Consider the following 20,994-nt stretch of genomic DNA (forward strand, 5'->3'; position numbering starts at 1 on the left):
GACAGCTCCGCCAGCCGTGTGGTCCTCTGGCCCCCGCCCTCCGCGGGGGACTGGCATGGGCCTGCTAGGGAGACAGCTGGCTTTGCTTTGATCTTGGGAAGTAAATAAGCCACCGAGATGGATGGCTGCGTGCCTGGGAGTGGCCGCCTCTAGTCATGGGCTGGGCCACCTGGCCCGGGCGAGGCTCCAGCCCACACGGCGTTACTCACGTTTGGACAGAGAGGAGTTTTCCTTTTCGGAGGGATGTGGGTGCCAGGACTACCAGGAGGATGCAGAGCGCCCACGCCGCCGAGGTAGCCGGCTGCGGCCTGTCCTAAGTCCCAAAGGCTCAAGACACCGCTTGTCAGCCCCGCAAGGGATGATGTGTGTGCCCGCTTAGCCGGATGGCACAGGCAGTCTGCCCACCCGCCTGCCAGCCCACCACCGTCCACGCTCTGGCTCTTCCTCCGAGAAACGCTCTCCACGGCAGGACAGCTGGGCCCTGTAATTCCACCCCTTCCCCCGCCGTCACCCATGGGTAACTCAAGGCTGCCAAAGGAAACATGCATTATTCAGGGAATGCGAGCCGGTCGGTCCCACGCCCATAGCATGCATCACGCGGGCATCCGAGAGGCGTGCTGCAGAGGCTGAGTTTCGTCTTGTTTCAAAAAGTATGAAACAAGCAGTCACTGGAGGGAGATGTCCCCATGACACCGCTGTGGCCTCTTCTTGTAGGGAACACACACACACACACACACACACACACACACACACACAGAATTTGGTGGGCAGGCAGAGTTCAAGCCAATAGCGTCTCTGCCTAACCTGCTCTCTTAGTGCTTCCAAGCTGGTCCTACAAGGTTTTAAATAAGTCACCCAGGGGTGGGCGGACATTATCTTCTGAGGACTCCTCCCAGGCGCCCGGAACACCATCTGAGAATGAGCAAGTTCCCAAGGCCAAGGTCAAGGCCTCCTTTACAGCGACAATGACAAGTCGCTGTATACTGGTCACACGTGGGTTTTGGACGTGACTTTTACACAGGTTGTGGGCTGGCGATCCAAATACAGGCAGAACCATAAAGGATGTGATATTTATCCTTCCTTTTTTGTTTTGTTTTGTTATGATGATCCTTTCCAAAACCGGTGTGGCTCAGTGGATAGAGTGTCTTCCTGCGGACTGAAAGGTCCCAGGTTCGATTCCGGGCAAGGGCATGTACCTTGGTTGCGGGCACATCTCCAGTCAGGGGAGTGCAGGAGGCAGCTGATGGATGTTTCTAATTCTCTATCTCTCTCCCTTCCTCTCTGTAAAAAAAAATCAATAAAATATATTTTAAAAAATTATATCTATTATTGCCCTGGCGTGAAGGTGGCAGGTACCAGCGATGTTTACAGAGTCCACGTCTCCTGTGGCGTGTGCCTTCTAGATCCGTGCCTTGGCACCGGCGCTAACCTCACAGATGACAATTAGGAAACTCCGATCCAGTCATTACTCAGAGATTAAATATTCCAACACGGTGTCTCACGCTATAATTAAAGGCCAAGGCAGGGAGCCCCACTGCTGGGAGCGCAGGAGCCCCGAGGGGCAGGCACCCCCTTGGGAATTGCTCTCGTCTCCAATACAGTCCACCGCGCGGGTGACCCACCTTAGCAAACACCGGAACAGGAGCCATGACGTCACACATGTGGGAGGAAGTGGCCGGGGGCCCAGGGAGGAAGCAGGGAGAGGAGCAGAACCAGGCAGGGGGAGGGCCAGGCCTCCCCTCCCCCAGAAAGGTGAAGTGGGGAAATGAAATCACGGAAGTCCACGGGGTGGCTCACATTTTGAGGGCTGGCCCAGTTCCATTTTGACCCGCATTTTTGCTCTTTGTGCTTGGTCGTAGCATGCAGTTCAAATCACAGTGGTCAGGGTGTGTAAAGGATACCCACTGTGTCTGCCTGTCTTGAGCATATACTCGTGCAATCCGTTACTTTGTGGATGTCAAGGTTGCTGTCATTTTTACAAATGACGGGCCATATATAATATAAATGTATATATATATATATATATATATATATATATATATATATATATACCGTGTTTCCCTGAAAATAAGACATCCCCTGAAAATAAGACCTAGCGCAACTTTGGGAGAAAAAATTAATATAAGACACTGTCTTATTTTCGAGGAAATTATATATATATATATATATATATATATATATATATATATATATATATATGAAAAAAATGACTTGTGGAGTTAAATTTTAAAATTCCATTTCCTATCACCTAAACATTTGGTCAACTATCTTCTCATGATTACATTCTTTTTGGCCTGCTGTTTTGGTATCACTTAAGCACTTTTCTTTCCTTCCTTCCTTTCTTTCTTCCTTCCTTCCTTTCTTTCTTTCTTTTTTTTTTTTTTTTTTAAATATATTTTATTGATTTTCTTACAGAGAGGAAGGGAGAGAGATAGAGAGCTAGATCAACCAGCTGCTTCTTGCACCCCCCCCACCGGGGATGTGCCCGCAACCAATGTACATGCCCTTGACCGGAATCGAACCCGGGACCTTTCAGTCCGCAGACCGACGCTCTATCCACTGAGCCAAACCGGTTTCGGCTCTTTCTTTCTTTCTTTCTTTCTTTTCCTCACCAAAGGATATTTTTTATATTGCTTTTTAGAGGGTAGAAGGAAGCGGAGGAAGGGAAGAGAGAGAGATAAATGTCTATGTGAGAGAGACACATCAATTAATTGCCTCTTGCATGAGCCCTGATACAGGTAGGGATCAAACCTGTGCAACCCAGGTACATGCCCTTGACCGGGAATCGAACCCTTGACCCTTCAGTACTCAGACCAAGGCTCTAACCACTGAACACACCAGCCAGGGCTAAGCAGTTTCTTAATGGTTTTTAAAAAATTAAAAAAATTTCGTATAAGTAAAGTGCTCAAAAGCGCCATATTAGTGTGTACAATTACTGTTTCTGACTCTAGAAATGGAGAGGGCTACGAATATTCGGGAGGTACTGAGAATAGTTTACTATATTTTTAATACTTACGCAGCACAGGCCTTTCCAAAGCAGTGTCAGGACACACCACGCATTTCAACAACACGTACCAGTATGTTGACGATTCCGAGAGTGGGGCAGACAGACATATGGCAGGAAGCTATACTTACACCCACTGAGATGCGTCCTGGTTAATTACTCTTTCTGGCAGCAGCCTGCTGTCACAGCACCCATAATGGAAACTCATTTCCCAGGTAACATTGGGAAGCCCATAGATAATAAGGGACTTCCCTCCAATACTTACAGACTTCGGACAAGGGCATGGACCTTGGTTGCAGGCACATCCCCAGTAGGGGGTGTGCAGGAGGCGGCTGATCGATGTTTCTCTCTCATCCCTGTTTCTAACTCTCTATCCCTCTCCCTTCCTCTCTGTAAAAAAATCAATAAAATATAATTTAAAGTATATATATATAATATTAATAAAAAAAGGCTTCTGAGTCCGTAGCCGTCACTGCCTGTGTAGGATGGAAAAAGGGCTCAGTGGGCACACAGGCCCGGGCAGACATGGGCACGGCTGTAATTAGGCAGTAAACCACCAGGCGCTGTCAGAGCAAGCCTCCATGGGCTGGGGGAGGGAGGGAGGGCGGGAAAGTTGACTGCCCTCACCTGCCAACAGGAACGAAAACAGAAGGAGGAGCCGGGCCAAGCGTGACCAGGCAGGGCTTCTGCCCGGCGTGACCACAGAGCCAGGAGGAAGCCTCTGAGGGGCAGAGAGCCGGGTTCTATTCCCCGTCAGATGCCAGCTCCCTCCTTCCCCGCGGGATCAGGGCAAACACTTCCTGGTTGGCAGGGAGCCACTTTGGTTTGACTAATGCATGAGATGCCCCGGTTGCGGGCTCCATCCCCAGTAGGGGGCGTGCAGGAGGCAGCCGATCCATGGTTCTCCCTCATCATGGGTGTTTTTCTCTCTCTCTCTCCCGCTCCCTTTGTCTCTGACATCAGTAAAAATATATTAAAAGAAGAAAGAAAGAAAACAAAGACAATTAGGAATGACCTTCATTTGCCCTCTGGACCAAGAGAAGGATGAGCCATAAGGGCCTTCTCTTCTAACCTGTCCTTCATCTCAAGATGCTCGCAGGGCAGGGGGTTCCTGCAGGTCCCAGGCCCTGGAGGCCCCAGGCAAGGGGCTTCCCGAGCAGCTGGGCAGGGCCAGGCCAGCTGAGGTCAGGGACACAAAGGCTTGGCGGCCACCCCACAGGAAAGAAGCCCGGGAGTGTGCTCAGGGCCGCGCCAGCTCAGGAAACACCTGACCCACATTCGCCCAGAGGGCTGGGGGCCTGGGGCCTCCAGAAGCAGGGACCCATGTCCTCGGTGCCCTGCCACGGGCTGTGAGAGGAGGACATAGGGAGGCAGGGATGCCAGAGGCCTGGGCTCAAAACTGTTCATAGTACATGCACCATGTGTCTGTGTGACATGGGGGTGACACCTTCCTATTATTTCTCTATTTTATTTTATTCATTTTCCACAGAGAGGAAGGGAGAGGGATAGAGAGTCAGAAACATCGATGAGAGAGAATCATCCATCAGCTGCCTCCTGCACACCCCCTAACGGGGATGTGCCCGCAACCAAGGTCCATGCCCTTGACCGGAATCAAACCTGGGACCCTTCAGTCCCCAGGCTAACGCTCTATCCACTGAGCCACACCGGTTTCGGCTTATCTCTCTCTCTGCCTTCTCCCCGGTCAGCCACCAAGGCGTGTCCGGTGACGTTCTTCGCCATTGTGTGTGGAGAAGAGTCACCTGCTGATGGAAACAGGTGGAGAAGGACGGCCTAATGGTTAGGTGTGGCGATCCAGACCGACCGGCTCTGCATTAACTAGCTGCTGGGACTTGGGGAAGTTACTTAATCCCTTTAGGCCCCAGGTTTCCACGAGAAAAATAATAATAATAATTTGAGTAATCGTCGTGTTTACCTGCGAGCCTCAAGGGAGAGCATCTCATTCTGATGGAATGTCTCCAGCGCTGGGAACACTTAAGGTCCCCAAACCTATCCTGGCCCCTTCTTTTTGTTTTCTACTATTTTTCTTTTTCTTTTCTTTTTTTAAAATATATTTTATTGATTTTTTTACAGAGAGGAGGAGAGAGGGATAGAGAGTTAGAAACATCGATGAGAGAGAATCATCGATCAGCTGCCTCTTGCACACCCCCCACCGGGGATGTGCCTGCAACCAAGGTACATGCCCTTGACCAGAATCGAACCCGGGACCTTTCAGTCCACAGGCCAACGCTCTATCCACTGAGCCAAACCGGTTTCAGCTGTTATCTACTATTTTTCTATTACTTTTTATTTTATTTTTTAAAAATATATTTTATTGATTTTAGAGAGGAAGGGAGAGGGAGAGAAAGATAGAAACATCAATGATGAGAGAGAATCATTGATTGGCTGCCACTTGCATGCCCCCTACTGGGGATTTAGCCCGCAACCCAGGCTTGTGCCCTTGGCCAGAATCAAACCCGAGACCCTTCAGTCCGCAGGCGATGTTAGAGATTTCAGCTTACTCCTTTGAAACATTGAAAATCAATGATTTTCTCTCATCATTGATGTTTCTATCTCTCTCTTCCTCTTCCTTCCTCTATGAAATAAATAAAAATATATTTTAAAAAATACAGGTGACTCTTTTAGGCCTTGGAGTTGGAAAAGACTTCTTAAATAAAAAAAACACACATGTATCTAAAAAGGAGAAGCTGATCAGTTGGACTATATTAAAAGCGAGCACATTCGTTTGCCTATAGATGGTATGCAAACAACGTCCAGGACTAAAGATCATTCTGCTGCCTTTCACCCCACCCTCTCAATAAATCCCGGTTATAATTCGAGATTAGATTGAAATGTACGTAGCATTTCAGATGACTCTGTAGTCTTAAAGGGACCATTGTTTCCTGGGAATGGTAAGTCTTCGTGGTGCCCAGATGTTCCCTCTTGCTTCCTGGTTGCCCTCCCTCCCGCGTGGAACATGAACTCCGGATCCAGCCATGCAGGACTTTACCCCCGCCCCCAGAATAAAAATCCGAAGTCACTGAAAATAACGTTCCCACGGAGGCGAGTGACAATTAAGCGCTCCTTCTTCCAATATTTACTGAGCACCAACTGTCAGCCGGACACAGTGCTAGAAGCTGGAGGCACAAAAGTAAGATACAGTCCTGGTCCCAGTGGCTGAGCATCAACCTTTGAACCAGGAGGTCACAGTTCGATCCCTGGTCAGGGCACAGGCCCAGGTTACAGGCTCCATCCCCAGGAGGGGGTGTGCAGGAGGCAGCCGATCCATGATTCTCTCTCACCATTGATGTTCCTATTTCTCTCTCCCTTTCTCTTTCTCTCCCTTCCTCTCTGAAATGAAGCAGAACTATGCCTCCGGGCTGCAAGAAAGAGGCAGGCCGAGGTGGAAACTTTATTTTTAGTGACTTTGAATTTTTATTTTATTATATATATATATATTTTATTTTATTATATATATATTTGAATTTTTATTTTATTATATATATATAATAAAATAAAAATTCAAATATATATATAAATAATTGATTTCAGAGAAGAGAGAGAGAGAAACATCAATGATGAGAGAGAACCATTGATTGGCTGCCTCCTGCACGTTCACCACGGCGGGAGGGGGGTGGGGCATGTGGCCCTGGCCAGAAACAAACCCGGGACCCTTCAGCCCGCAGGCCGACGCTCAATCCACTGAGCCACACCGGCCAGGGCTACCCTGTTTTGATAGTACAGGAACCGGCCCCCACACACTTCCCACTTAGATGTTACAGTCCTACCGGTATGTGTCTTCCCGTCCCTTCCCTACCTAAGCCTGTGAGGTGCGGAAGGTGACAGCAGCTGTGTCCATTTCTCCATGGCCACTGACCAGCCTGGCCACATGACACCGTCTACTGGACACCCCCGCACACTCTCAGCCACCCGGCTAATCAGCCGTCTTTCTAGATTTTTTTCCACTGATGTGACCCGTGATCTTGGCCGCAGTCCTCACGTTCAGTACCTCAAATTCCTCATTATTTAAGGGACTTGAATGACCAATTCAGGTTGAATTTTGCTTCCTTGGGAGCGAAAGTGTTATATCAAAGCAAAATAAATGTCTTCAGATGTCTATTCTGAAATAATTAGACCTTAGTAAGTCATCAGCTATCTAATTTTATTTTATTTTTTTATTATTTATTTTAAAATATATTTTATTGATTTTTTACAGAGAGGAAGGGAGAAGGATAGTTAGAAATATCAATCAGCTGCCTCCTGCACACCCCCCACTGGGGATGTGCCTGCAACCAAGGTACATGCCCTTGAACTGAATCAAACTGGGACCTTTCAGTCCGCGGGTCGACGCTCTATCCACTGAGCCAAACCGGTCAGGGCTCTAATATTTATTTAATGTTTATTTTGTGTACATCACAGAGGTATGTGCTTCTTGCGAAGGATTAGCAACAGATGATATATAGCCCTGGCTGGTTTGGCTCAGTGGATAGAGTATCGGCCTGCGGACTGAAGGGTCCCAGGTTCGATTTCGGTCAAAGGCATGTGCCTTGGTTGTGGGCACATCCCTGGTAAGGGGTGTGCAAGAGGCAGCTGGTTGATGTTTCTCTCTCATTGATGTTTCTAATTCTCTAATTCCTCTATCTTCCTCTCTGTAAAAAATCAATAAAATATATATTAAAAATATATAAATATTCAGGGAACTCCAGATTCCCAGAGCCCTCAAGCTCCGCTGTGCAAAGCGGTGCTGTTTTCCGTGTGCGTTTCCATGGTGCCGAGTCCCAGGGATGGCGGCAGGGCTTTGTGAGCAGCGGGCACCAGAAGCGCCTCTCTCCTGCCACTTGCCTGGCACGAGGGCCCACTCGCTGGGAGATATTTTGCAAACAAGAGCTGAAGGGGCGACCACGCCAAGAGCGCGCACAGGCGGAAATGAGAATACACGGAGCGCTTTCTGGTAGAAAGCGAGAGGTTTGGCAGTTTCTTTCTTTCTTTTTCTTTTTTTAAAAAATATATATTTTATTTATTTTTTACAGAGAGGAAGAGAAACATCGATGAGAGAGAATCATCGATCAGCTGCCCCCTGCACACCCCCCGCTGGGGATGTGCCCGCAACCAAGGTGCATGCACTGGACCGGAATCGAACCCGGGACCTTCCAGTTCGCAGGTCGCCGACGCTCTATCCACTGAGCCACACCGGTCTCGGCTGGTTTGGCAGTTTTCTGCAAAAGGAAGAGGATGCTGCATGCGTGGTAAACCCGGAGGGGAATAACAAAACAAAACAAAACACGCGGCGGCCTTTTGTTTAGAGACCTCCAGAGGTCGTTTCCTTCCCCCGTCCACCTCGGGTAAGGGGGGAGGAGGGGTCCCCCCCAAAAAAAACAAAACCGTTTCCGGGATCGCAGCCTCTCCCCTCCCGCCCCCGGAGCAGGGCCGGCCCAGGCCACGACTCCCAAAAATAACCGCACAGATGCGGGACCGGGGCCAAGGCCCGCGGCTCGGGGCGGCGCTTAGGTTTCCGCCTTATCGCCGGCAGCCAGCGCCTGGAAACCTAACCCCGCGCGCCAGCCTTTTATACCGCGTCCCTGGAGCCCCGCCCTAGCAACCTCCCCTAGCAACGCCTCGCCCCGGCGCACCTCGCGCGCTATCGGCCTCCGCCAGGCTCTTCCGGTTCCCCTCCCGCTGCCAGTTGGGCTCGGCTCGGCGGGCGCGGACCACGTGACCGGCCTCAGGAGAAGGGCGGGGCGAGCGGAAGGTCTGAGGGGCGGGGCGTCGGGCGTCGGAGCGACGTCATCAAGAGGCGCTCCCCCCGACCCAGTTGTGTCGCAGAGGCTCGGGGCGTCTCTGTTTCCGGCATTTGGTGAAATGGCGGAGGCGGCGGCGGTCGTGTGGATTCGCGGCCCCGGCGTTGGGTGCAGGGCGGTGCGGGATGTCTCGGCCGCTTGCTCCGTCCAAGACCTCATCCACCGCCATTGCCAAGATGAGGTGAGGTTCGCGGTTCCCGGAAGGAGGGGGAAGGAGCGGGCCAGGGGGAGACCGACCGGATTGGATGGGAGAGGGTCTGTCTGGAGTGTGTTTGTTCTTTGGGGCTTTCGGGTTTTTGTTTTTGTTTTAGGACGGAGGGTTCCTCCGTGTTAAGGGGCTTCAAACTGATGCTGAGGCCTCCCTTTGCCTTTTTGGTGGTGATGGGGGTTTTCTCACCGCACAGAAAAGGGGAGAACTCCGCTCACTGACGCCTAGCTCAGTCCGACTAAGAGAAAACACTTGGGTATTCTGTATTTTCATTCCTAAATGGGGCATTTGGGCCAGGTGACTTTTGAGACTAGTTTTATGTTCATTCTGTGATGATTTGATGTGGTCTCATGTTGTCCACAGCTTAAACATTCCAACAAACTACAGTCTAGAAGAAAAGTATATCATATCCAAACCCAGGCCCAGGGATGGTTGGGGAGGGACATGTGTTCACCTGGTCACTCACTGGCTGGGGACAGCCAAACACTCGTGTCTGTTGAGGGTATAGATTCTTGGGTTCTTAGGGCCTGTCATTTAAGAAAAAAATTGGTTTCAGAGAGGAAGGGGGAGAGAGGGAAGTACGTAGTGCCTCCAAAGTTACCAGATCTGTGTCCTGTATAGCCTTGACTCTGAATGCGCATTAGAGAGGGGCCAAGAAGCAGCTTTTATTCTCACCCAAAAGATGACAACGTCTTCTGCATATCGTGACTAGGTATCAGGAAAAAAGGGTACGCAGAATACATCCCATGATAGGAATTTTTTTCTTTTACTGGTTTTTGTTTTATTTTTCATTTTCAATGAAGTAAGTACAAATTGAACACGTTACCAGCTGGTCACTGGAGGTATAAGAAGATAAGCTAGGGCCCTTCCTGCAAAGAACTTGTATTTTCTCGTAAACAGCATTTTTAAAGGTCCCGCTTGTCTCCAGGGTGTTCCCGTGGAATGCTTCTTTGTGAAGTGCAATGGCTCGCTGGCCGACAGCAGGGACACAGTGCGGCATGGAGCTGTGTACAGTTTGGAGCCCAGACTTCATGGTGGAAAAGGAGGTAGGACACTGGGGATGTGCCCGCAACCAAGGTACATGCCCCCGACCGGAATCGAACCTGGGACCCTTCAGTCCACAGGCCACCAATGCTCTATCCACTGAGCCACACCGGTTTCGGCCCTTGAACGCTTTTTAACCTGGTCTCCCCACATGTATTTGCTCAGGCTTTGGGTCCATGCTCCGAGCACTCGGTGCGCAGATTGAGAAGACAACCAATCGAGAAGCTTGCCGGGATCTCAGTGGCAGGAGACTACGAGATGTCAATCATGAAAAAGCGTAAGATGCCGTTTGTGTTTGTTCTTCTAAAATAATATGGATATCAGAGAGAAAGTGAGAGGGAGAGAGAGAGAAACATCAATGATGACAGAGAGTCATTGACCGGCTGTCTCCTGCACGCCCCACACTGGGGAGACGAGCCCGCAACCCGGGCCTGTGCCCTTGACCAGAATTGAACTATGACCTCCTGGTTCATGGGCCTTACCAGTGAGGCTGGTTTTTTTTGTGTTTGTTTTTTTTGTTTTTGAGCAGTGGTGATGATACGCCATGCATATCAGAAACATAACCGTGTGTTCTGATTTATTGTTATCAGATTTACCTTTCTTATAATTTAATAGCTCTCTCTAGGTCTCAGTGAAGTTCGTTACAATATGCTGGTAGTGAGTGAGGCGCATCTTTCTCAGGGAGCAGCACAGTATGAGCAAGAGGGCAGTACTTTGTTGGGGAAGGAAATACATACCAGACAGCCGTTCGGTGACATATCCCCCCCCCCCCCCCTGCGCAGAATGGCGGAGTGGGTGAAACAGCAGGCTGAGCGGGAAGCGGAGAAGGAGCAGAGGCGCCTGGAGCGACTGCAGCGGAAGCTGGCAGAGCCCAGGCACTGCTTCACCAACCCCGACTACCAGCAGCAGTGCCACGAGATGGCCGAGCGCCTGGAGGATTCCGTCCTCAAAGGTGAGCGTGAGGGTGAGGGTTCCTGGGTGCGGGCAGCGGGCATCCTGAGGCCAGCTGATCCTGCCTCTCCCTCACTGAGCACAGAGGTTCTTCCGGTTTACTGATTATTGTTGTTGTTGTTAATCCTCACCCAAGGATATTTTTCCCGTTGATTTTTTTTTTTCCTCTTCTCATTTTTCTTTCTTTTTTTTTAAATTTATTATTTTATTTTTTCATTGATTTATTAAAAAAATATTTTTATTGATTTTTACAAAGAGGAAGGGAGAGGGATAGAGAGTTAGAAACATCGATGAGAGAGAAACATCCATCAGCTGCCTCCTGCATGACCCCTACTGGGGATCAAGCTTGCATCCGAGGTACATGCCCTTGACCAGAATCGAATTCGGGACCCTTCAGTCCGAGGGCCAGCGCTCTATCTACTGAGCCACACTGGCTAGGGCTCCATTGGTTTTTAGAGTGGAAGTGATGGGGAGAAATAGAAAGATCGATTGGTTGCCTCCCACTCGGGGCCCCAATAGTTAAGTCTTTAGGAGGTGCCTAGAGCTTAACATAATTGCTTCCAGTTTTAGGTTAGTTTTTTTTTTTTAATGGTTTTTAGTAAGAATGATTGCCGTGAACTTTTATTAGAATCCAGAGCATCATTCTAGGGTTCTTGTGGGTGCAATTGAATAAGGAGGAGTCTTTCCCCTCAGAAAGGTCTGACACAACGAGGGAAAGACAAATGCATACACATAATGAAGCGTTGGGTGTGGGCAGGGCGAGGCCTGACCCTGCCGGCCTCAGGGTTGACCTGTTGGACATTGTGCTTCAGAACACTGGTTCCGGGCCCAGCATGTGTACTGTTCTACTTCGGGGTAAATTTGAGGTTAATCTCGTTTTCACCTTCTTGAAATTTTTTTTTTTTTTTTTTTTTACTATATTTTATTGATTTTTCACAGAGAGGAAGAGAGAGGGATAGAGAGTCAGAAACATTGATGAGAGAGAATCATCGATCAGCTGCCTCTTGCACACCCCCTACTGGGGATGTGCCCGCAACCAAGGTCCATGCCCTTGACCGGAATCGAACCTGGGACCTTTCAGTCCGCAGGCCGACGCTCTATCCACTGAGCCAAACCGGTCTCGGCTCACCTTCTTGAAATTTAAATCTGGAGTATTCGGAGTCTCCCATTAGACTCAGTCCTGATGGCAGACCCTGAGTTGCTGACATCTCTGGCTAGGTATGCAGGCCTCCTCCAGCAAGATGGTGTCGGCAGAAATGGGGGAGCCGCGGAAGCGGCCCAGCAAACCGGAAGCAGACGGAGGATCCAGCGCCCCGAAAAGGAAGTGCTTTTGGTGAGTCTGTTTCATTTTCATTCCAAACTGACCCTGGAGGACCGCCCTGAGACCCGGCCTCCCCGTCCGTCTGGGATAAACATCTTCCGGTGGTGACGGATGGCGGCCCCGACATTTCCCCTGAGCCCCCCCCTCCAGAGGTCCACATGGTCACGTTATACCCACCACGATGGTTTCCACCGTGAGTGCCATTACTGGGACCTGAGGACAACATTTTCCCGTACAGGAGAGATCACAGGCTGCTTTATGCTTGAATTGCTGTTTGGTGTTGAAAGGGTTAACTTTCTTCTTTAAAAAAAAAAAAAAAAATTATATATATATATATATATATATATATATATATATATATATATTTACTGATTTTTTACACAGAGGAAGAGAGAGGGATAGAGAGTTGTTAGAAACATGGATGAGAGGGAATCATCAATCAGCTGCCTCCTGCACACTCCCCACTGGGGATGTGCCCGCAATCAAGGTACATGCCCTTGGCAGGAATCGAACCCGGGACCTTTCAGTCCGCAGACCGACGCTCTATCCACTGAGCCAGACCGGTTTCGGCGAAAGGGTTAACTTTCAAGAAGCCCAAGTGGAAATGGCAGAGCTGTCCTTTCCAGGTGGCTCTGTGTTTTGTTTTGTTTTTTCTGGCATTTTTCACAGTCATAATCGAGGTCTCTGGTCGCGCTGCCAGCCCTCTCTCCACCGCCCTCGCACTCGTGGGTCAGGAGCACAAGAGGACTTTACTTAGCCTTTCTCCCTGATCGCTCTCCGCCCTCCCCAGCTGGTCCTCCGGTTCCCAGCTCTGTTCCCTTGGGCCATGTTCTAGATAAGTCCACACGGATCTGGCTTCCTTGTAGGCCTGCCCTTGGGGACAGCGAGATAATCATTAACCAAAGACCGAGTAACTCTGAGTCCAGCATAGAAATGTATGCGTTCGTTCTGCAATGGGAATGAAACGTTTCTGGGAGAAAAGGCATTGTGTGTTTCTTTCTTTCTATTATTTTTAAAAAATATATATATTTTATTGATTTTTTACAGAGAGAAAGGGAGAGAGAGAAACGTCCATGAGAGAGAAACATCGACTAGCTGCCTCCTGCACACCCACTTCGGGGATGTGCCCACAACCAATGTACATGCCCTTGACCAGAATTGAACCCGGGACCTTGCAGTCTGCAGACCAGCACTCTAGCCACTGAGCCAAACCGGTTTCAGCAAGTTGAGTAATTTCTAACAGTTGAAATTTGTACAGTGTGGGGAGAAAGCTTTGCATGGACTCAGTTTTACGAGATTCACAGCTTTAGGAAGGAGATCCCCTGGGATCTTGGGGATGGTTGGTTCCAGTCTCATTGAATTTTCCCCCCTCTGTTTATGCCTCTGGGATGCCTTTCTCTGAAATGTAGCTACTCTCCCTCCCAGGTGAGATATTTTTATTCAGACAGAGTCTGAACCCTGCACAAACCACGGCCCCTTTTCCAGTAGCAGCTTTGAGTGGCGCTAACCTTCGTGTGGTTTCCGACAGGCTGGGCGTGGAGGGCCTGGAGACTGCGGAGGGGTCCGGCTCCGACAGCTCCGATGACGACAGCGACGAGGCCCCTGGCACCTCGGGAACGAGCTCGCCCGCTGCGAACAGGGACAGCGCCAGAGTGGAGGGCGCGGGCGAGTGGCCCAGGAGTCCTCGGAGGGCGGGCGTCCTCAGTGCAGACTGTCACTCACCGGAAGCACTTCCGAGCCCCGGGGCTGGCTCCGGGGACAGCCTTTCAGACAAGCCGTGTGCCCAGCGGGGGGACACAGCTGCAGAGACAGAGACAGCCCAGGAGGAGGAGGAGGAGGCCCGGAGGAGGGCACCCGCAGAAGCAGCAGCCGCCGGGCCCGGCCCGAAGAGGGAGACAGAGACAGAAGTGACTGATGGGGCGCACACCGCCAGGGCAGCACCCACAGAAGACGGCGAGGGTGTTCCCAGCACCAGACCCGGGGACAGCCAGGCCGGCAGCTCGGTGAGTAACCGGGGTCGTGTCCAAAGCCAAGGCCGTTGAGGCTCCACAGAGAACCAGCGAAGTGAAGGCGCTTTTCCTAGCGGCTGCTCAGGCGGAAGGCTGGTTCGGTCATCGGACAAGTACAGGCTGATGGTGGTGAGGGTGGCCTGGGCCCCTAAAAGCCCTTAAGACTTTTTTTAGCTTCAGAATTTGTGTGTGTGTGTGTGTGTGTGTGTGTGTGTGTGTGTGTGAGAGAGAGAGAGAGAGAGGCAGTGTGTGTGTGTGTGTGTGTGTGTGTGTGAGAGAGAGAGAGAGAGAGAGAGAGAGTGTGTGTGTGTGTGTGTGTGTGTGTGTGTGTGTGTGTGAGAGAGAGAGAGAGAGAGAGAGAGAGTGTGTGTGTGTGTGAGAGAGAGAGAGAGAGAGACAGTGTGTGTGTGTGTGTGTGTGTGTGAGAGAGACAGTGTGTGTGTGTGTGCGCGTGCGCGCGCGCGCCACTAGGTGGTGTCCTTTTATTAATTCTATGCTTTTCACATTTTACTGTGAATTTGGATGTATATCCCCAATGATAGCAGAATTGTACCATTTGTTCTCTCCCAGTACTGCCTTCAGCCGGAAGCCACATGAAGGTAGCTGGTATTTTGGATTTGATGGGAGGAGCCCGTTTTAAATATTTTCTCTGTTGTGTTATTCCCCCCTCAGGCTCCGGGTCAGGCGTCGGTAGACTTGCTGGCCTTCAGCTCTGTGGCCGAAATGGAGTCGCTGGGTCTGGAGCAGCTCAAGCGCGAGCTGATGGCCCGCGGGCTGAAGTGCGGGGGCACCCTCCGGGAGCGGGCCGCCCGCCTCTTCTCCGTGCGCGGCCTGGCCCCCGCGCTCATCGACCCCGCGCTGCTCGCCAGGCCCCCAAGGGGAGGAAGAAGTGAACCCGGAGCGATGGATGTCCTGCTCTCTCTGGTCCAGCACTCACAGCCGGCCTGACAGGGCCGTGTGGCCCTTAACTCCTGCTGATGCTTGGCTGGCTTTTGAATAAGCCAGTCCTGATCGTCCACTTCCCCGTGAAGACATTTATAGAATTAAGGGCGAAACCCTCCGAGCCTGACTCTGTGGGAAGGGTTTTTCATAACAAAATTTCATGTAATAAACAAACAACTATTCCGATTTTTTTGTAAGTTGTATTTTCAAGGGATTGATCCGTTTGACCAAAGTTGTCAGATTTGTAAGTGTCTGTAGGGGCTGCTGTGGTAACTTTCTTTATAAAAACCTGAGGTTTTTGTGTGTGTGTGTTTTTTTTCCCCATCTGAGTTTTTAAATGATTTCCTGAAAGGGAGATGGCTATACCGTAATTCTCTCTCAGTATTAGTAGGGATGCTCTGTTTATAATTATCACAGAAAACAGCTAGTCAGTGAAAGGTCGTGGGCAAAGCTGGGTGGTAATTCTTTAGGACGTCACATGGCTATTCAAAGAGATCCCAGCGAAAGAACGTTTTCTGTGATCCCACGTTTTGTTGAAATTTGCCAGCTCGATTCAGCGGGGGCAGGCGGGAGGTTGTGAGCGTGAGTGAAATCCAGGTGCTCAGCATTTGGCTTACTCTTTCCGAGAGCGGTACAAACTGCATTTGATCTTAGATGTGTGGAAAGGGTAAAGCTTCAGGAAGAACTGTGGTTTTTTTTTCTTTATTATGATCTTTCAGTAATATTTTTGGACACTTGCCTTGTTTCATGATGGTAGTAACGACCGTTTGAAGACATTGCTCTTCGTTTTTCTTGGTTTCTATTCATTTTCTTGGTTTGAACTGTATCAGAACTCCCCTCCCCTCCCTTTCCTGCTTGCTGCTTTTTAAAAAAAATTATTTTTTTATTTAATATATTTTTATTGATTTCAGAGAGAAAGGGAGAGGGAGAGACAGAAACATCAGTGATGAGAGAGAATCATTGATCGGCTGCCTCCTGTATGCGCCCCACCAGGGGTCAAGCCTGCGATCCAGGCCTGTGCCCCTGACCAGAATCGAACCTGGGACCCCTCCCCTCCCTACTCTGCAGGCCAATGCTCTATCCACTGAGCCAAACCAGCCAGGGCTGGCTTCTGTTTTTATAGATGCGTTCTCTTGGTACTCTGTGTGTATATGTTTTAAGGACGTGACATATCTTGTGATCCCTCAGATTGATTACAATTATTCCTTTTTTAAGGATGTCCGAATGTGGGTGAATGGAGGCTTAGGATGGAATTGGTGTGTGAGGGGTTTGGTGGGGCCAGGGCAGAGGACAAGGGGGTGGTGCAGAAATGGGGGAGGGTTGGGAGGAAGAGTCAGTGTAGTTACAAGAGAGTTCAGGGGGAAGTCTAGACATTTGAGAACTGTTTTCTCTAAATTATGTGGCTATCTGCACTTTAAAAAAAAAAATAGGTTTTTACTGATTTCAGAGGGAAAGAGAGAAACATCAAGGATAAGAGAGAATCACAGATCCGCCGCCTCCTGCAAGCCCCCTCTGGGGATCAAGCCCCGAAACCCTGGGCACGTGCCCTCATCAGGATTTGAACCGTGACCACCTGCTTCATAGATCAACGCTCACCCACTGACCCACGCCGGCCCGGGCTGTGCAAACCCTGAAGACGGCGCTCAGAGAGGGAATCGGAGCGTCCAGATGGATGGAGGTTTGGTACTTGGGCAGATCAGAGGTTCTTTCACCCTGGGAGTCGGGCAGCCACGCCCAACGCATTTTCCCGCGGAGGCGGCTGCATGCTGTGCCCTGAGCAGCGCCCCTTCCCTAATTGGCACCGCCAGGCCCTCCGGCTGCTCTCCCGCTGTGCCCGGCCTCGCTGGCCTGGGCTGCAGTTCTGAAAGCGCTGCTTTCCTGGGACATGAGAGGCAGGAAGCAGGGAGGGTCACGCCGCCTGGAGGGCCGCCTCGCCAGCCTCCCAGCGGCTGTCGGTCCAGCGCTGGCGGGTCCATGGGCTTCTGCGGCGGGTCCACGTCATGTGATGACACTGTGATCTGAGAGTCAGCCTTTCTCCATTCCTAGTTTCTGAGGCTGATACTGAGCTTCCTCGTTACATTTCTTTGCTTCTTAATTCAGTAGGAGTTAAATAGATGTGCTCAGATTACCACCTAAACCAGCACCTGATGGTGGGTTTTCAAGATTAGAAGTGCCCCCCACCCCTAGCTGGTTTGGCTCAGTGGGTGGAGCATCAGTCTGCGGACTGAAAGGTCCCAGGTTCGATTCCGGTCAAGGGCATGTACATCTACTGGGGATGTGCAGGAGGCAGCTGGTGGATGCTTCTCTCTAATTGATGTTTCTAGCTATCTATCCTCCCTTCATCTCTGTAAAAGATCAATAAAATATATATATTTTTAAAAATCTGGCCAAGGGCACATGTCCGGATCCACAGTGTTGCGGGGTGGGGGGGTTGCAGGAGGCGGCCGGTCCATGATTCTGTCTCATCATTGATGTCTCTATCTCATCTCTGAAATTAATACAAAAAATACATTTTTTAAAAAGTGCCTCCCAGATGAAGGTTGCTGAGGAAAATTGACTGGGACAGAGTATTTAACAGAAGGAAACCTGAGAGCAATTAAAGTGCAGCCCGAACAAGCAGTTCTGTAGAAAGGGATTGACTTACCACCTGCCAACCCTCAGAAAGACTCTTCCAGTTTCCGGGAGAAAGTCGGGCCTTTCCTGTGCCAGCAGAGGGCGCTGAGCGCTCAGAAACAGCAGGAGCCGGAGGGGGAACCGGACCGCTGCTGCCAGCCATGGGGCGGCCCCCGCACCCCGCCTCCTCCGGGGTGAGTGGCGGGCAGCTGGCGGGGTGCAGCTGGCCTGAACTTGACCGGGTTCTATCCTTTCTGATTCCTGCGTTCTCAGGTGTCGCTCCAGCTCTCCGCTCTGCCAGGCGTGAATAAATCATGTAGCCTTTGTAGAGGCTGCGCAGCCCTTACAACGAATTCCTTCGCAACAAACAAGCTGCTTTCTAAGCGTCTGCTGTTGTTTTCTGAGGGGTTTGGGTCTCCAGGAGACGGGGGTCGGATGCCCAGGCGCCCTGCAGCCTGACACGGGGGAGAGGGGGGGGGGTGGTGAAGAGGGGCCTTGCAGGAGGGTTTTTTATTTTATTTTTATTTTTTAATATATTTTATTGATTTTTTTACAGAGAGGAAAGGAGAGAAATAGAGAGCCAGAAATGTCAATGAGAGAGAATCATCGACCAGCTGCCTCCTGCACACCCCCTTACCGGGGATGTGCCGGCAACCAATGTATATGCCCTTGACCGGAATTGAACCTGGGACCCTTCAGCCCACAGACCGATGCTCTACCACTGAGCCAAACCAGTTTCGGCTTTCTTTTATTTTTTATTTATATATATATATTATTGATTTTTTACAGAGAGGAAGAGAGAGAAACATCGATGAGAGAGAATCATCGATCAGCTGCCTCCTGCACACCCCCTACTGGGGATGTGCCCGCAACCAAGGTACATGCCCTTGACCGGAATCGAACCCGGGACCTTTCAGTCTGCAGGCCGACTCTCTATCCACTGAGCCACACTGGCCTCCGCCCCCCTCTTTTTTCTTTTTTCTGCTTTCCCCCTTGAGCCCCAGCCCTGATGCCCATCTCCGCACACACAGCAGGCACCATCATCTTGTAACCATTCTTTACTGCGGTAAAATACACATCCTATAACATGTACTATTTTTAAACACGTAAATGACCGTGGTTAAGTGCATTCACACGTGTGCACACAGGACCTCTGTCCATCTCCAGAACTTTCTCATCTTCCCAAACTGAAACTCTATCCCCGGTGACACACTAACTCCGCCTGCCCTCCTCCAGCCCCTGGTAGCCGCCATTCTACCCCCTGTCCCTGCGTGTGCCGGCTCCAGGGAGCTCATGTAAAGTGGGATCATAAAACACTTGTCCTTCCGTGACTGGCTTCATGTCTTCCAGGCGCATCCATGTCGTGGCATGTGCCCGAATTTCCATCTGTTTTAAGGCCGAATCAATAGTGCATTTGCATGTGTATACCGTGTTTTGCTTATCCATAAGGATTATCTTTCAAAATGCAAATCAAATCAGTTTTCTTTATTGGTTAACACTCCTCGGTGGCTTCCCCTGGCTCTCGGAGTCAGAGCCTTAAGGTGGCCTGGGCACTAACCGGTGTGGCTCAGTGGATAGAGCGTCGGCCTGCGGACTGAAAGGTCCCAGGTTCGATTCCGGTCAAGGGCATGGACCTTGGTTGTGGGCACATCCCCAGGAGGAGGTGTGCAGGAGGCAGCTGATTGATGTTTCTCTCTCATTGATATTTCTAGCTCTCTATCCCTCTCCCTTCCTCTCTGTACAAATCAATTATATATATATTTTATAAAGGTGGCCTGGGACCCCCTCCCCAGCCCCCACCTTCACCCTCTGCACTCCAGCCAGCCCACTGCTTCCTGACCCAGAACAGCCAAGCCCTCCTGTCTCAGCCCCACACTGGCCGCTCCCTCTGCCTGGGACCACCTTCCCCAGGCCCTCCCGTGCCGGTTCACTCTCAGCCCAGGCTGGCCTCCTCCCCGAGGCCTCCCAGTCACCCTCGCTCATTGCCCGGCTTCCTCCCTTCCGTTATCTGGCTTCCTGGTGGCTTGTTTGCCTTCTGTCTCCTCTCCCCGGGGCCTGGCCACCTGGGCCATGAGGCGCTCAGTTCAGGCCATTCAGGTCGTCCGGGTGATTGGCCTGGTATGTCACTCGCTCACTCGTCCTAAATGCTCGTTTAAAAAGACTCCTGTGGGGCCTGACCGGTTTGGCTCAGTGGATAGAGCGTCAGCCTGCGGACTGAAGGGTCCCGGGTTCGATTCCGGTCAAGGGCATGGACCTTGGTTGAGGGCACATCCCCAGTAGGGGGGTGTGCAAGGAGGCAGCTGGTTGATGTTTCTCTCTCATCAATGTTTCTCTCTATCCCTCTCCCTTTCTCTCTGTAAAAAAAATAAAAAAAAATCTATTAAAAAAGAAAAAAGAAAGAAACATCAATGAGAGAGAAACATCAGTCAGCTGCCTCCTGCACACCCCCCACTGGGGATATGCCCGCAACCAAGGTACATGCCCTTGACCGGAATCGAACCCGGGACCCTTCGGTCCGGGGACGCCGGGGCCTATAGGTCCTCCCACCGAAACATCTTCCCAGAGTTTGCAGCCATCACGGCTGCTCCCAGGTTCTCCGTGATGTATGAGGTTAAAAACCCACCTGCCCCAGCCAGGAGGAACCACACCGTTCACTGCAATGGGTCCTGGGGGGTTGTCCTGGGACAAAGTATGACGTCAGGGGGAAGCTAAGGTGATCCGAACAAGTACTGTACGCAGTTTACTTACTGATAACGTATTCCCGCTGGTGCAGTGACGGTAACAGAAGTGCCAGACTAATGGAAGCCATTGATAATAGGGGGGATTGAGTGGGATATACCGGTATGGGAACCAGCTGGACTGTCTGCAGCCTTTCTGTAAATAGGAAACCGTCCTAAAGTACAAATGTGTTTCAAAAGCAGCAACAGAAAGGCTACACTATAAAGTCACAAATATTTCAGAATGTATAAGGGAGTGATATATATATATCAGGATGTCCCCCCAAAATGTATCCACACTTCAACAGCCGATAGCTCCATTTTGAAAATGAAATGTATTTTATTTTTATTTTTAAAAATATATTTTATTGATTTTTTTACAGAGAAGAA

General features: G+C 50.4%; 1 protein-coding gene across 1 annotated transcript; it reads left to right on the forward strand.

Moving 5' to 3' along the window:
- Nucleotides 1–8,811: 8,811 nt before the first annotated feature.
- Nucleotides 8,812–15,575, forward strand: SDE2 (SDE2 telomere maintenance homolog). The gene is made up of 7 exons (XM_084868746.1): nucleotides 8,812–8,980; nucleotides 9,936–10,053; nucleotides 10,217–10,328; nucleotides 10,834–11,003; nucleotides 12,221–12,335; nucleotides 13,852–14,326; nucleotides 15,005–15,575. The coding sequence occupies exons 1-7, from the start codon at nucleotides 8,861–8,863 to the stop codon at nucleotides 15,278–15,280; spliced, it is 1,386 nt and encodes a 461-aa protein (XP_084724872.1). The 5' UTR covers nucleotides 8,812–8,860; the 3' UTR covers nucleotides 15,281–15,575.
- The last annotated feature ends 5,419 nt before the right edge of the window (nucleotides 15,576–20,994 follow it).

Source organism: Pipistrellus hanaki (assembly GCF_964339955.1).
Source record: "Pipistrellus hanaki genome assembly, chromosome: 20".
Taxonomy (NCBI): domain Eukaryota; kingdom Metazoa; phylum Chordata; class Mammalia; order Chiroptera; family Vespertilionidae; genus Pipistrellus; species Pipistrellus hanaki.